At 42.2% G+C, this 14,269-nt stretch overlaps 2 protein-coding genes across 4 annotated transcripts; one reads left to right on the forward strand and one right to left on the reverse strand.

Moving 5' to 3' along the window:
• Positions 1 to 268: 268 nt before the first annotated feature.
• AlaRS (alanine--tRNA ligase, cytoplasmic) lies at positions 269 to 7,761 on the reverse strand. Of its 3 annotated transcripts, none has more exons than XM_022812707.2 (9): positions 7,576 to 7,761; positions 5,851 to 5,953; positions 4,071 to 5,597; positions 3,615 to 3,842; positions 3,009 to 3,310; positions 2,500 to 2,662; positions 2,159 to 2,310; positions 1,709 to 1,898; positions 269 to 1,383 (listed from the first exon to the last, which is right to left on the reverse strand). In XM_022812707.2, the coding sequence occupies exons 3-9, from the start codon at positions 5,584 to 5,586 to the stop codon at positions 1,040 to 1,042; spliced, it is 2,895 nt and encodes a 964-aa protein (XP_022668442.1). In that variant the 5' UTR covers positions 5,587 to 5,597; positions 5,851 to 5,953; positions 7,576 to 7,761; the 3' UTR covers positions 269 to 1,039. The 3 variants fall into 3 exon arrangements, with proteins under 3 accessions (XP_022668442.1, XP_022668441.1, XP_022668443.1); XM_022812706.2 differs by having other exon boundaries at positions 5,851 to 6,003; XM_022812708.2 differs by lacking the exon at positions 5,851 to 5,953.
• A 250-nt stretch (positions 7,762 to 8,011) lies between these two features.
• On the forward strand, positions 8,012 to 13,641 carry LOC111253392 (ribosome biogenesis protein bop1). The gene is made up of 10 exons (XM_022812711.2): positions 8,012 to 8,230; positions 8,924 to 9,238; positions 9,512 to 9,942; positions 10,075 to 10,374; positions 10,583 to 11,037; positions 11,306 to 11,536; positions 11,809 to 12,002; positions 12,095 to 12,272; positions 12,408 to 12,600; positions 13,099 to 13,641. Exons 1-10 carry the CDS (start codon positions 8,171 to 8,173, stop codon positions 13,250 to 13,252), a joined length of 2,511 nt encoding a protein of 836 aa, XP_022668446.1. The 5' UTR covers positions 8,012 to 8,170; the 3' UTR covers positions 13,253 to 13,641.
• The last annotated feature ends 628 nt before the right edge of the window (positions 13,642 to 14,269 follow it).

Below are 14,269 nucleotides of genomic sequence, written 5' to 3' on the forward strand. Positions count from 1 at the left end.
CGACTTTCGTAAAGCTAGAAGGCCGCGAAAAGTGCTAGTATCCTAGCAGTAGATGCCAGAACATCAAGTTAACGGTCTAAAGCCCACCCATAGTACCCAAAGCAGAGGACAAATTTAATTACCTTTTAACAGCTTGAACAGAATTATGGGCATGTGGCGTATTGCAGGGTATATTTAAAGTCTATAATCATATAATTTAATAATGGGTATATATTAGAGAATCTAGAAAAAGAAACTGTAACGCCATGTAAAGAACGCGCCGAATTCCTTCGTTGGATATATTGTTTTTATTAAACTTCCTCTCTCCATACAAAATAGCCATAAATATATAAGCATTTCGATAACCTGTCATGTTTTTACTTACCGGATACCTACAGAAGGTTAGATCGCTCCTTTAGTTAAGTTATGATATCTATTGGCGGGAACAAGGGTTTCGTAGAGGTTACAGGACTGTCAATTAACGGTAAGCGTGAAAATGTTCATTTACCCTCAGCAAACAAATGATGATTAATATTGAACCTTTCTGTAACTATTCATATGGTGGTGCTATCTAAAATGTGTGTTGGGAATGTCCATTTGTATCTGGGATTCAGTCTGGACATGAATCTTTGTAGTGTGCACTTTAATAGAAAAAAGCAAACAAATAGAACGAAACAAGTTCAAACAGAGCTGGAGAAGTTTTCTTTTTCTTTAAGCTATGAAATAAAGGCTGCCGTCAGTTCGCTCACTGATCATTTCCTCGTTACTTTGTAGTAGCGACTGGTACTCCTTACGCACCGTTATTCGTTGATGGGAAGCTAAATCCATTGTGCAACATAATTGCTATTAGCACACGTAAACACAAAGTACTGCATTTTCTTTCAAAAACGGAACACTCCGTAATCTGATACGCTATGTTATGACCTCACATGGACTTCAATATGTTACGTTATACTCGGAAAGTTGGTTCTTACAGATCACAGATTGTCTCTATTTTCCTTTTCAGCACCAATAAGTGCCGATGCATATCAGTAAGTGTGGCGATGCGCAATAGATTTATTCAGACGAACTTCAGGCGCGCGAACTCCTTGGCCAGTTCCATTGCTCTGTTAAGGGCGTGAGGGTTAGTGCCTGATGCTTGGGCGGATTCATCCTTGCCACCGCCCTTGCCACCGATAACCTCAGCCACCTGACGTACCCACTCGACGGCTGATAGCCCCTTGTCAGCCACTACCTGCTTGGGTACACCACATAGACAAATCAATCGGCCTCTTTCTTCGTCGACAGAGAACAGCATAGCGGCTGCTGACGGTGCAAGTGCACGGATCTGTTTCAAAACGATGTCCAAAGCCTTTGCGTTATTGCCGACCTGCAACTGTTTGACAAGAAATTGTGGCGCGCGTCCTGGAATGGCATAATTTCAGGTTACTAATATGCTGTGGTGATAATTTTGAGCCACCTTGCAAACTTCCATTAAAACACTTTGTTTGCTACATGAGAACACAGATAATAATGCCAATGTATATGGTAGTCCGAATATTAGACACGCACTCAACACGTGGCACCAATGTATGTAGCGTACAACGATGTGATAGAAATCAGAAATAATAGTAAAATAGTATGATATGAATGGCCCCGCATTGTCCTGGCACTGTCTAGCTCTTTTGGTGCGAATAGGCTGTTAGTTAGTAATGGCGTCGGAGCAAACTCTGATTGTGTGGTATCTTACCACGATCAGTTAGTTCGCGCTTGATCTCCTCAAGCGCTTCCATTTGGGCAGCGGCCTTGTTCTGCTTGTCCTGATCGTCCAGAACCTTCTTAACCTTCTTGAGCTCGTTTCGCAAATCGTCTTTGCGCCAGCAACTAATGGTGCTCTGCGAAATCTCCTCAGACAGTTCAGCAATTCGTTTCGCTAGAGACTATTAGATGAAAACATGTTAATGATTGACCTTCAAGTTCAGTTTGAGTGAATCTGAACAGCAGCAAGATAAAAAAAACAGACCCCCTGGAATACAATAAGTGGCTTTTCCACAACCGATTTGTGGACTCAGGGTGGGATGACAAAATTACGCTGACTGCCATCGTTAACATAAAATCCAGAAAGCATGAAGATTTTGAAGCGCAATTGTTTACATTGTTAAACAGGGGGTAAATAGAGGCCCGTTTGGTAGGTAATAACCTTGTTCTTAGAGAGGTCTTCTTTAATGCAATTCACTTTAGCTTCGAATAGCTCAGCACGTTTCACTGCCTTAGCAGCTTCAAGTCCAGTAAGAGCGACAACTCGCCGAATACCCTTGGCAATGGCCTCCTCCTGAGAAATTACGAAATCGGCTGCAAAAATCACAAACATACATATTTACGAATACTTCAAAAGCGCTCTTGGTGAATACGGCCTTTTCTTTCTAATTACAAATACACCGAGTTTGAATAGTTTCGCTACAATGAACGCATTGAAAGCGAATAAATAACAAAGGTGAGAAACAATAACAAGAGCAACTTTTCTATTCTTCTAAAACTAACCGATATGGCTGACGTTTACGAGATGGGTTCCGCCGCAGAACTCAACGGATGTGTTCAAGGCGTCTCCTCGATCCGGATTGGCAAGCAACTCATCTACAGGTACTCCGATAGATACTACCCGAACGGGATCTGGATACGTTTCGTTGAACACCGCACGCAACCCCTGAAATCAAGTTGCATACATTTAACTGAGAGTTAAGGTGGTTGGAACACTAAGCCCTGATATCTGGAAGCACTTACAAGGAGTGTATATCCTTTATTTTTTTTAATTTTTCAATTTATTTTTATTCGCTTTGCTTATTACCGCTGTGTGAACAAATCCTTGAAATCATGTACTAATAAATATATTTCGTTACTTTTTTACAAGTTCTGCACACCTTTACATGGTTTATTTCGAGTCAGGGATGCTCGAGTGTCAACTAATAAGCTAGCATAAGACCGAGTTATACGAAAAGCAGCTATAGTAATCAAACTCGGAAATGCTGAATCAATAAGGACGTGCTAAGTACCTTAACGGCCTTGGCCTGAGCCAGCGAGCTGTCCTTGGCAAACACATTGCCATTCTTCCATATTAGTTCAGAGGCGGCCTCTTCGGCCTGGCGGATTTCGGCAGCGGTCATGGGTCGATTCGAGGTAAAATCGAATCGCATCCTCTCGGGGGCGACAAGAGAGCCTCGCTGATCAGCATCTGCCGACAAGACCCTGCGCAAGGCGTAATTGAGGACGTGGGTTCCAGTATGGTTCCGCATGATTGATAAGCGACGCATCTCGTCAATCAGCAAACGTAACTCGTCGCCAACCTTTACAGTTCCTGCAATCACCAAAGCCAGATGAGGTTTTGCTCAGAGAAGTCGCAGATATGTCGGAGTGCTTGGTCATCATTTGCAGGATATAATTATACTAGTAACCATTTTGAAACTCTGTTTTGTAACACTAAAAGTCATACTAACCTTTGCAGCGAACTATATACTGAAGACATTCCATCATTCATAAATCAAGTAAATAATAATAGTGGAAAGCAATACGATAAAACCGTAGTCGGCATTAGAGATGAATCAAGAGGGGATAATTGAATTATTTCCTTGTCATGAAAATACTTAGCTATGTAACCATACCTTCCACAATACGGCCGATGTGCACAACATATCCTCCCTGAAGGTGGACTTCGTTGACGGCAAACTCCACATCATCATCGGCGCATACTGCTTGCATGAAACCTGTATCGTAGATTTGGCCTCCCTGCTCTGCATAGAAGCTGGTACGATCTAGAATCAGACCGCATAGGCTGCCAGAATGGGCTTCGTCCACAAACTGTTTATTCATTCGAATCGCCACGACCTTTCCTAGAAAGATATACGAGATAAAGACAGCATAGATTTTTGACCGCAGCTTCTGGATCTAACAATTACAGCCGTACTGAACCGCAACAGTCATTTTCCATTAGCACAGAATATTAGTAAATAAACCTTAACATTCAAATGTAGAACTGCCTGCCGATTGCCAATTACTGATATGCTCTAGCTAATTATAGAAGTAGTGCATACTAACAAAACAGTCTTTGTCCTACTTACCTTTGCACGACTCAAACTCATACAGAGCTTCTCTGCCCATATATTTCGACGAATAGTTATATTTAGGTGAATCATCAGTAGCAGGGACTTTCTTCTGGTCCTGTAACTCAGCGATTGCATGCACATCCAGCTTGGACGTGTCGTCAGCTCTATCTCCGCCTCCCTGCGAAGCCAGTTGAGCTGCTTGTTTGGCTTTTTCGTAGGCAACCATGTCAACGAAGATGCCCTTTTCTTCTACCATCAACTGGGTAAGATCGACCGGAAAACCGTACGTATCATACAAACGCCATGCCACTTCTCCCGGCAGCAAAGCTTTTCTTTCCAGCTTCGATATGGATTTTTCCAGCAGGCGACGACCTCTCGACAGAGTCTTGAGAAACTGAGCTTCTTCCTCGTTGATGATTTCCATGATTCCTTCGGGATCTTTACGTAATTCCGGGAAAACGTCTCCCAGAATCTCGACCACAACGGGCACTAAACCAGCGAACATACCCGGCTGAGCTCCCATCTTCTCTGTGGCATAACGAACGGCACGTCTGAGAATGCGACGTAGTACATAGCCCCGGCCCACGTTATCGGGATGACCTCCGTCGCTGAGGGCGATGGAAAGCGTGCGTGCGTGGTCAGCCAGTACGCGATAAGCCATGTCAATGCCATCCGTATCATCATCGCCAACCTTACCCGTATAAGCTCGCACCCCCGTAGCCTTTTGGATAGCTTCGAATATAGGCACGAATAGATCGGTGTCGTAGTTGGCACGCTTGTTCTGAATAACTGAGACAAGACGTTCGAGGCCCATGCCTGTGTCGACGTGCTTTTTTGGCAAAGGCTTAAGCTTACCGTCGCTTTCACGATTGAACTGAATGAACACGAGGTTCCAAATCTCGAGCACATCAGGGTCGTCCATGTTGACCAGATGGGCGGCATTACGTCCACCAAGGCGATCGTAGTGGATCTCCGAGCACGGCCCGCATGGACCCGTCTCACCCATTTCCCAAAAATTGTCTTTCATATTACCTGGAAGTATGCGATTTTCAGGAAGGCCGAGTGCCTTCCAGATGTTCTTGCACTCCTCATCAGGCTCAAGGTCGGCGTCCTTATTGCCACCGAAGTAAGTTACATATAAGCGATCCTCGGCTAAGCCGTATTCTTTCGTCAGCAACTCCCAAGCCCATGCGCAGATCTCTTTTTTGAAGTAGTCACCAAACGACCAATTTCCAAGCATCTCGAAAAAAGTGTGATGGTATACGTCCTTGCCAACATCATCAAGGTCGTTGTGTTTACCACCGGCACGTATACATTTCTGGGTGTCGACAGTGCGCTTCCACTTAGCAGCCTCAGTCGAAGGATCAACAGTACCAAGAAAAATCGGCTTGAACTGGTTCATGCCAGCATTTGTGAATAGCAGCGTGGGGTCGTCATGTGGAATAACGCACGATGACGGAACCTCTGTATGTGCGTATTTGTCCCGGAAAAATGCGATAAACTTGGAACGGATCTCTTTGGCCGAGCTCATCCTTTTAGTCTCTGTAATAATAAAAGAAAAGCCGTAACAAATTATTAGTAAAGAATAATACAAGCTTAAATTGGCTAAAATAAAATTATAAAAACGCTCAACGCAACGCGCTGCCGTGAGCATTTTCAATCATAACACAGACATTTGTATTTATATCGGCGTCCATAACGATAGCTGGTATGTGTACCAATAAGGTGCGGCCTGCGCTTCGAGGAAAGAAACCAATACAACGCATCCTCTAGTTAGTGCAAAATTAAGATTTACCGGTGAGTAGCTTGTCGCAGATCTTTTCCTTGACAGTTGCAATTGTCTCGCTGGGTTCGACTTCAAGTGTGATTGTTCTGCCGGTCAGGGTTTTAACAAAGATCTGCATTCCACCACGAAAAGTCGGAGGACAAGATTAAGTATGGACTCCTTCTGAATATGATAATCAGAGAGGATAGGAATAAATTCAAATGCAGTAAGCATAGATTCTCATGCATCTAATGAAATTTAGAAACACACAGTGGTCTGACATCGGCAACGACATGTCGAACCCTTGATTCATGCTTGAAAACTCAAACACAATGAACCTGCCTAGTCAACACGAAGCCAGTTGCTAAAAGTACTGATATATTTTTAAATAAACCTGATCGGCATCACGATGTTGCTATTCCCTATTTCAGTAGTTTTCAGCTGCGCCTTGTGTATGATTGAAGTGTTTTACATAGATGCCAAGCTACATCTTTAACTCTATCGATAATCATCGGCGGATCAGCCAACAGCTGAGTTAAAGGGTCTAAATGGACAGTCACCGGTCTACCGTAAACACGGCAGTACTGCGTCTTGGCTCTTCGCCACAATTCGGGAAGGCCTGCTCTGCTAACGTCAATAGCTAGATCGGCCATTACAGCTACAGGAGAATTGACATGTTGCTAAAATGTCTTACGATGCCAATCGCACACAAGCGCCCCTCGCATGTACAGTCAAGTCTATTCCGCTCCCACTTATTTATTGTTTGAGAATTAATATTATGGTTATTGTTTTTTACAAACATTTAAACATTGTTTCAGAGGTTATATAGAAACCACATATTGAGGAGACAAGAATATCACTTTGAGTAGATTTTGATGAATCCAAGACTGAATCCCAAAACGTGACAAAAGTCTCAAAAGAAAAAGGTTGAATTAATGATAAATCCACGTATGGTATATGCGAAAACAACCTTATGATGCAGAATTGCGCACAATGGAAAATTACGAGCAAGCAAGCTATTTTTAGAGAATGTAGCATTTTCGTTTAATTTTTAATAAGGGTTGTTCGTGGTATAGCGTAAAAGGATTTATATCGGCGCGGCGCGATGCAGCTGTCCCCTCTGCGCCGATCTTTTCATTTCTAATAAAAACATCATATGCGCGCTTAATACCCTTCTTGGCGCTATCATAGCCACGAAACGTTTACGAACAACAGAATCTTAGGCGTAACAATGAAAACCGGAGGCGGCTGTTAATGAGTCATGCGCTCCTGCCATACATCATCTAATGATTACAAGCCGCAACAAAAACCACCTCTTCGAAGCCTTGAACCGCATCTAAGATACGAGAGTCCAGTCGTAATAACGGTTTAGTGAAGCGCACGTGCTTATCTCTGAGTTATTAGAGCTGAAGAGAGGTCTGTTCAAAGCAATGAAGAATATGACTTGGAATGATCATCCTGATGTGAATCAGTAACGACGATTCGTGCCTCATTTCCACATCACAACAATATATATATATATACATATATATATGAGGCACTATATCTAGTAGTAGTTTCGAGCCGTCATTGTATGCAACATCTTGACTAAAAAATGAGTACCACGCATAATGGTAGACCATATGGTGATTTCGACGCCGTCAAGATATCAGCTACCATGGCGCTCACAACGGCAATACCGCTACAAAATCAGACGTTCGTTAAGGCTTCAATGCTTCATGCTCACGCCTCAACCGGCTTCAAAAAGATACTAACCTGAAGCTCACGGATCGACACACAGTCAACAACGGCCAGATGAATCAGCTGTCTTTAAAACAACTCTATGGAAAGCTTCGTCACTGCCACCGCAGTGTCTGAAGCTCTACGAACTACACGGCGCGCTGTTGGCCCTCAATGATAACGAAAAGACTTGCATGATACTGCTATTGTAGCTACTGCTGTTGCGCTAACATCTGAGTTGGTTTATCGTCTATTAACTGTCTGGCCCTACGAGAGTTTCTATTAGGAATATGTGAGCGGTCATATTGATACCACTGCAGGCATCACATGATGGTCAAGGCGTGAAAATTATGAGATTTGTTTAATTATTAAGAAACTGCAGTGCTGTTGTGCCCGAACACTTCGAATTAGTACAATTTTTGCGTACAAATTTTACAAAACTCCGACGAGTCGACCGGCATGAGAATGTTGACAAAGGTCAGATCTTAGCGTGTAAACATTCTAGGCACGTGGACTCGTGAGAATCGATTGCTGGTGGGGCCAATGCAGTTCTGTAACATCTTGTGTCCGTCTATTGTCGCATTGTAGTGGTCTAGGTTAGAATACGCACATAGCAATAGTTTAGGCTACGATGGGTACAAAACGCAGTTCGGATAAGGGCTCGCACGCCAAACGACAGACTGCCCCACAGGTATTGTGACTGTAAATTGACTTAGCGATAGATTTTTCCCGTCGCTTTTTCTAACATTGTGACTAAATTGTTGATACGTACGACGCTCTGATGCGGAATAAACAGAAAAAAATCTGTGGGCTAAACAACTGTACTGAAATAAGTCTGGTGATTAAATTTTTCGTGCTGGTTTTTATTACAGCACACATTTTTGCTTGCACGCTGCTTAGTTTACCGCGTAAAGTTAGAATGTTCCATAAATTACACATAGGTTGCGTAATAGCAGCGCTGCGAAGTTGACTTTTGATGCTTATTGTGTGATAAACGTGACGTGTGCATTTCACTTTTTAAGTGTAACTCATATTATAACTTGTCAGTTCGTGAAGGAAAGGACCTGTTCTAGGTTAAATTAATAAAATTAGTTAATAATTAAATTAAAATAATTACCAGGTTAGATCAAAGGCATGGTCTTACAACATGAGTACATATGTATATATGATAATTCAATACCCGCGGCATGCCATGGTACCGTTCAGTGCCGTTTCTCGTAGAATCTCTATTTTGCGATAGTGTTATGAACCTTTTTTTTTGATATTAAATTGATATGAAGTTTGACCTCTATGATATAGTCATGAAAAAGACAAAAACAGAAAAACACTTCTACAAGGTACTAAACTCTTGGCTCAATATCGTTTATTTTCCTCCTATCCGTAGGGACATGGAAAAACCAAAGACAGATTGGCATCTGGAGATTCTCAGCGGAGCGTAAAGCTATCTCTGGAGAGGCCCCTATTTGAAGACAGCGATTCTGATGACTCATCAGTTCTTGAGGACAGCGACGACCCGACATCATCAGAGGGGGAAATCGATATAGAGGAAGAAATGTCAGATGAGAACGGCCTTAATGAACCAGATTCAGACAATAAACAAAGTGACGAATCCGGCCAAGAGGAACTAGACGAGGGCGATTCGATTGAGGACATCCTTGCGACGGGAAATGATGCCGAAGTTGAGGAAAATGCTGACCAGGTAATATAGCATGGCATACATCATTTAAACAAGACAACTGTATACGAGTTACTGAGCATGCAAAAAAATATAATATATTCTGCAAGTTTTTATTTACTAGGATGTGCTTTCCTGTATATCCAATTTTGACTAGTGGTGCTCTACCCTTGTGCCTCTCTTACCTGCTATTTACCTGTGCTACATTCCCCAGAACTATGAGGCTATTTATACGAATATAAGCGAAGATCTGAGCACTGGGATATCTTTAATTATTATGCCTCAATGATTTCTCAGGAGGCGAAAGATGATACAGTCACAGTATCATTCGATGTTGGTAAGCAAGAGGATTTTCATCCCATAGCTGGAGGCAGAGTTTCGTCTCTGGTGACAAAAATCAAGCAACGCAGAAATCTTGACAAACATGAAGCTCGGATAAAGGCTAATCATAAACGAACAGCATCACCTCAATCATCGTCATCTGCCGCTGCTCCGTCTTCAGGTAAGGGCCAAGATAAGCAAACTATTAGTGAAAATGATGAAGATGAGTATGCGGTGGATTCGTCAGACGAAGAAGATCTACGCAACACTATTGGCAACGTGCCGATTGAATGGTACGACAATTACCCACATATTGGATACGATGTCGGTGGTAAGCGCGTCCTTAAGCCTGTTCGCGAAGATCAACTGGACTACTTTCTCAAACGTATGGACGACCCAACGTTCTGGTAAGTTGACTTGTGCGCTTTTTTTTTCTTTAATAAAAAAGGTCTCGGAGTTTTTTTTTTATAGTTCACGAGGTGTTTGATAAAAGGCAAATATAGAAGTCGTATTTTAATGCATGTTTCATTTCACTGTAGGCGAACTGTAAAGGATCGCATGACCGGGCAGAACGTGGTGTTATCGGATGCCGATATAGATCTTATTTCGAGGCTACAAAAAGGCCAAAACCCCGATCCCACGATGGAGATGTATCCTAAGTTTGAGGATCTTTACTCGCACGAGGTTATGATTCATCCGCTCAGAGCAACTCCAGAAGCTAAGAGGAGCTTCATACCTTCGCTGCACGAAAAACGACTTGTAGGACGCATGGTCCATCTAATTAAAAGTGGCATTTACGCAAAATGCTGGAAGCCGAAACCCAAAGACGAAGGACCCAGGTAGATGTTCTTTAAATGTTAACATTGATTTGTCGCCCGATATGCTTCAGGCATGAGAGTTGTTGACGTGTAGGAAAAAGTTATCACAAAGCTCATGGGCCTCATCGCAGGTTTCAATCTAAAAAAGGCCTTCAAATCTTTTTGAATGCCCGCTGAGGTAATGTTATTTTGATGCATTTGCGCACTTTTTTATTCATTAATCCCTTAGATACTACAACATCTGGAAGGATGAGGAAGACCCAGCACTAGTACGTCGCTTAAGGTCATTTATTCCTGCACCAAAACTTAAACTACCAGGCCACGAGGAGTCATACAACCCTCCTGAAGAGTATCTCTTTACACCCGAGGAAGAAGCTGAATGGCACAATCAGGATCCGGAAGAGCGGCGACTGAACTTTATTCCTCGAAAGTTCACTTCATTGCGACAGGTTCCAGGTTACGCGAATTTCGTACAGGAACGATTCGAACGTTGTCTCGATTTGTATCTCTGTCCCCGACAGAGAAAGATGCGTATGAACGTCAATCCTGAGGATCTGATTCCACAGCTGCCCAAGCCTAAAGATCTTCATCCGTTCCCAGCACAGTGTGCGATCGTCTATAGAGGACACACGGCACCAGTACGATCTGTGTCTATGGGACCTCTAGGGCAGTTCTTTGCGTCAGGTAGGATGCGGTTATTCAGATTAGATATCTAGAGAAAAGAGACTATTAAGGCATAAGGTGTGTAGGTACACAAAGCGATAAATACTGTTAGTTTCTTCAAACTATTCGTACGCGTGCGAATTTCGAGCTCATCAAAGGTACAACCTGACAAGATGTTTCATTTCCTAATATACAAATATTATTATGACGTTTTACCACAATGTCTCCGCAGTAGTGACAATTCCTTTTGCATTGACTATCTTTGCTTTTCTTGCTGTTACTTTTGTAGGTAGCGATGATTGCACAGTACGCGTGTGGGAAACATTAACTGGGCGGTGTCTACGTACGATTGTGCTTGAGTCAAGCGTGCGCTGTGTCCAGTGGTGCCCTAATAAAGCGATTTCTCTCTTAGCAGTGGCTGCGGGGCCTTTTATCTATTTTATTAATCCAGGCGTAGGTGACAAGGTTATAATGTCAAATACTGACGCCATCTTAGACGCTCTGCCTGAAGCTACTGAAGGTAATTTTCGAATAGCGAAAATAATTATAACGAGCGCTCAATCACTGTGCTCATTGAGCTTTTGTTATGAACACAGTGATTGATAAATACGTTGCGAAATATAAATTACGCTAATTAAACCGTGTATGAAATCAAACATGCCCTCGAAGTCGATAGCTTTATTTTTAGACCAAGAAGCCCCCTACTAAAGCAGGTACTATTAACAATACCTAAATGCGTAGAGAAAAATGACTAATCTCTACGCATAACTTTTTCATTTCATTGTCCTGTAGAGAACAGCTCATCGAACTGGTCATTGGTAGACGATCAGACGTTACGCAGCCAGGGTCAACGTTTAAAGGTGGCTCACCATCAGGATGTAGCCCAAGTGTCTTGGCATGCAAAAGGAGATTATATTGCTGTTGTTTATGGAAGTGCGTCGACCACTGCACTTATCATTCATCAGTTATCGCTTCGCAGAAGTCAGGTAAAGTCAAAGTACCTTAACATAAAATGAAACTAGCTATCCAAGGCATCGCTTAACACTGTTCTACCTATGTTTATATCCCGAATTTGCAGAATCCGTTTAGCAAATTTGGCAGCGTGATCTCCCGCGTCCTATTCCATCCGACGCGGCCGCATTTGTTTGTTGCCACTCAAACGGTCATTCGTGTTTATAATCTCGTTAAGCAAGAACTGCAAAAGAAGCTTTTAACCAATTGCAAATACGTATCGAGTATCGCTGTTCATCCAAAAGGTAAAATAAATTTTTATATTTACTTTTAAAACGTCCGGTCGGCTTGTAGAAACGGCAGTAGACATCATGTTTTTTTTTTGTAGAGACGTTTGGCGAATCGTGCTAATTTTTTATCTTATACTGTATGTGTAACAGGCGATAATGTAATTGCTGGAAGCTACGAAGCTCGTTTGTCATGGTTCGATATGGATCTATCGACAAAGCCGTACAAGGCGATGAAGTATCACAAGGGAGCGATTCGGGCGGTTACCTTCCATCGAAAATATCCTTTATTCGCCTCTGCATCTGATGATGGATCCGTAATCGTCAGCCACGGCATGGTCTACAAGTAAGCCCCGCCTACAAACAGTGTATTTTACATAACCATTATTGTTATACAGGCATGTATGAAATCGCCAAGTTATCATATTATGTTATTATATTAGGGTGACTCCGCTCACGAATGAGACATCCATTTTAGCAAACTTTATACGTGAAATTGTTATCTAGATGATGGTGCAGCAGTACCTCGTTTACATAGGGACATGCGGGGTTGTCCATATTCGAAACAGAGTGGTACACACACTTGGTTCCATGATGGAAGGGGCCATCAGCCGTCTCAAGCCATCAAATTAAGTGAGACATTACTGGACACGAAACCTGAAGCGTTTCTTGATGCACACAGCGGTAAACGTGAGACAATGCAGTTAGTTAGGTTTTAGTGGTGCAAATTAGGCAAACACTGAGATATTCAGTCAAAGGGTCGCTTTGACAAATATAGTGCGCATTATTGTTAAATTATCAAAGTGCTTACGTCGCTTCGTTTTATTTTTTCTTTGCATTTAAGTGACTTCATGCAGAATCCGTTAATTGTACCTGTAAAGGTCCTGCGCGGACACAATCAACATGATAATCTGGGAGTTCTGGATTGCACGTTCCATCCGACACAGCCTTGGCTAATAAGCGCAGGCGCAGATTCAACATTGCGTCTTTTTACCTGAACAGGCGTATTTGATGAAATATCCGCGCAAACTTTTCGCCTTTTTCTTGGTCCGAAGTATATAAGCCACTAGCAAAACGAATCTTTTGGTTATCAAAAACGTATCTAACTGAGACTATGTAATCATATGATTAGACTTAATTCGTACATACAAAATCTATATACAGTAGAAAAGATCACCAAACGAAATTTACTACATAGGTAGGTCATTGGTTAATACTGACGAACTATTTCACGTTGGATATGTCGCGATATTGGCATGTATCTCGTTGAATGTATCTTTCGCTTGTTGGTCTGTATCTCATACACTATTAAAGTAATTATTATTAGATAGAGAAGGCACTTTACTCAGGATGTCGTTAAAAATAAAATAAAAATCTGGCTCTCTAATAGCTTGATTTTTGTGTTTAGGTATATGAAGCGCTTGAAAGTTTTTGTAAGCTTTTAGAAAAATGGCGAGTTATGTTCGGGAAGTAATTGTTCATCATACGAGTATAATTTTGTGTAAAAGTTTGTCTAGAACGTAAGATCTTCACTCGCATTTAGCTCTGGCCTCGAGCTTATTAAAGGGCGTGTTCTTATCGTAGCGAACATCAGGTGAAGTTATCAAATCAACGAAAACTATCTTTGGAGTTGGCTTTGCTCACCCAAATCGAAGGTATAGCGAAGACTAACTATATAGTGAGAGGCGTCATTGCGGAGTGTTGCTGATACTAGCTCCTAATTACCTTCCCTATATGCAATGTAGTTGTATTCGTCTGCAGTTGTGTCTGCTGCGCAACTGCGGAATGTCGAGAAGATGGTTTTCCTTACATCACTACATATAGACAGATTACTCACATATTGGCGTAGACTCGCAAGCCGCGCAGCTTTTATGCACAAAATTTCAAGAATTTCAGACAAATGTAGTGTTGTCTTTTTTTACCGTACAAGGACACTGCTGGTATTAAGATAGCATCGGGACCTGTCAAACTACCGGCAAAAATTTATGAATAGACACTTCATAGGGTTTTGGGAT

The sequence above is a fragment of the Varroa destructor genome, unplaced genomic scaffold, assembly GCF_002443255.2.
Source record: "Varroa destructor unplaced genomic scaffold, Vdes_3.0 BEIS01000006.1, whole genome shotgun sequence".
Classification (NCBI taxonomy): Eukaryota; Metazoa; Arthropoda; class Arachnida; order Mesostigmata; family Varroidae; genus Varroa; species Varroa destructor.

Bases quoted from the DNA above. Each gene is read 5' to 3' on its own strand.
- AlaRS (XM_022812706.2), bottom strand. From the start codon at position 5,959: ATGCAGATCTTTGTTAAAACCCTGACCGGCAGAACAATCACACTTGAA. The intron at 2,311-2,499 runs GTTAGTTTTAGA...TGATTTTTGCAG, and splicing joins CGTAAACGTCAGCCATATCG to CCGATTTCGTAATTTCTCAG. The intron at 1,899-2,158 runs GTTATTACCTAC...TTCATCTAATAG, and splicing joins AAGACCTCTCTAAGAACAAG to TCTCTAGCGAAACGAATTGC.
- LOC111253392 (XM_022812711.2), top strand. From the start codon at position 8,171: ATGGGTACAAAACGCAGTTCGGATAAGGGCTCGCACGCCAAACGACAG. The intron at 12,003-12,094 runs GTAAAGTCAAAG...CCGAATTTGCAG, and splicing joins TATCGCTTCGCAGAAGTCAG to AATCCGTTTAGCAAATTTGG. The intron at 12,601-13,098 runs GTAAGCCCCGCC...TTTGCATTTAAG, and splicing joins AGCCACGGCATGGTCTACAA to TGACTTCATGCAGAATCCGT.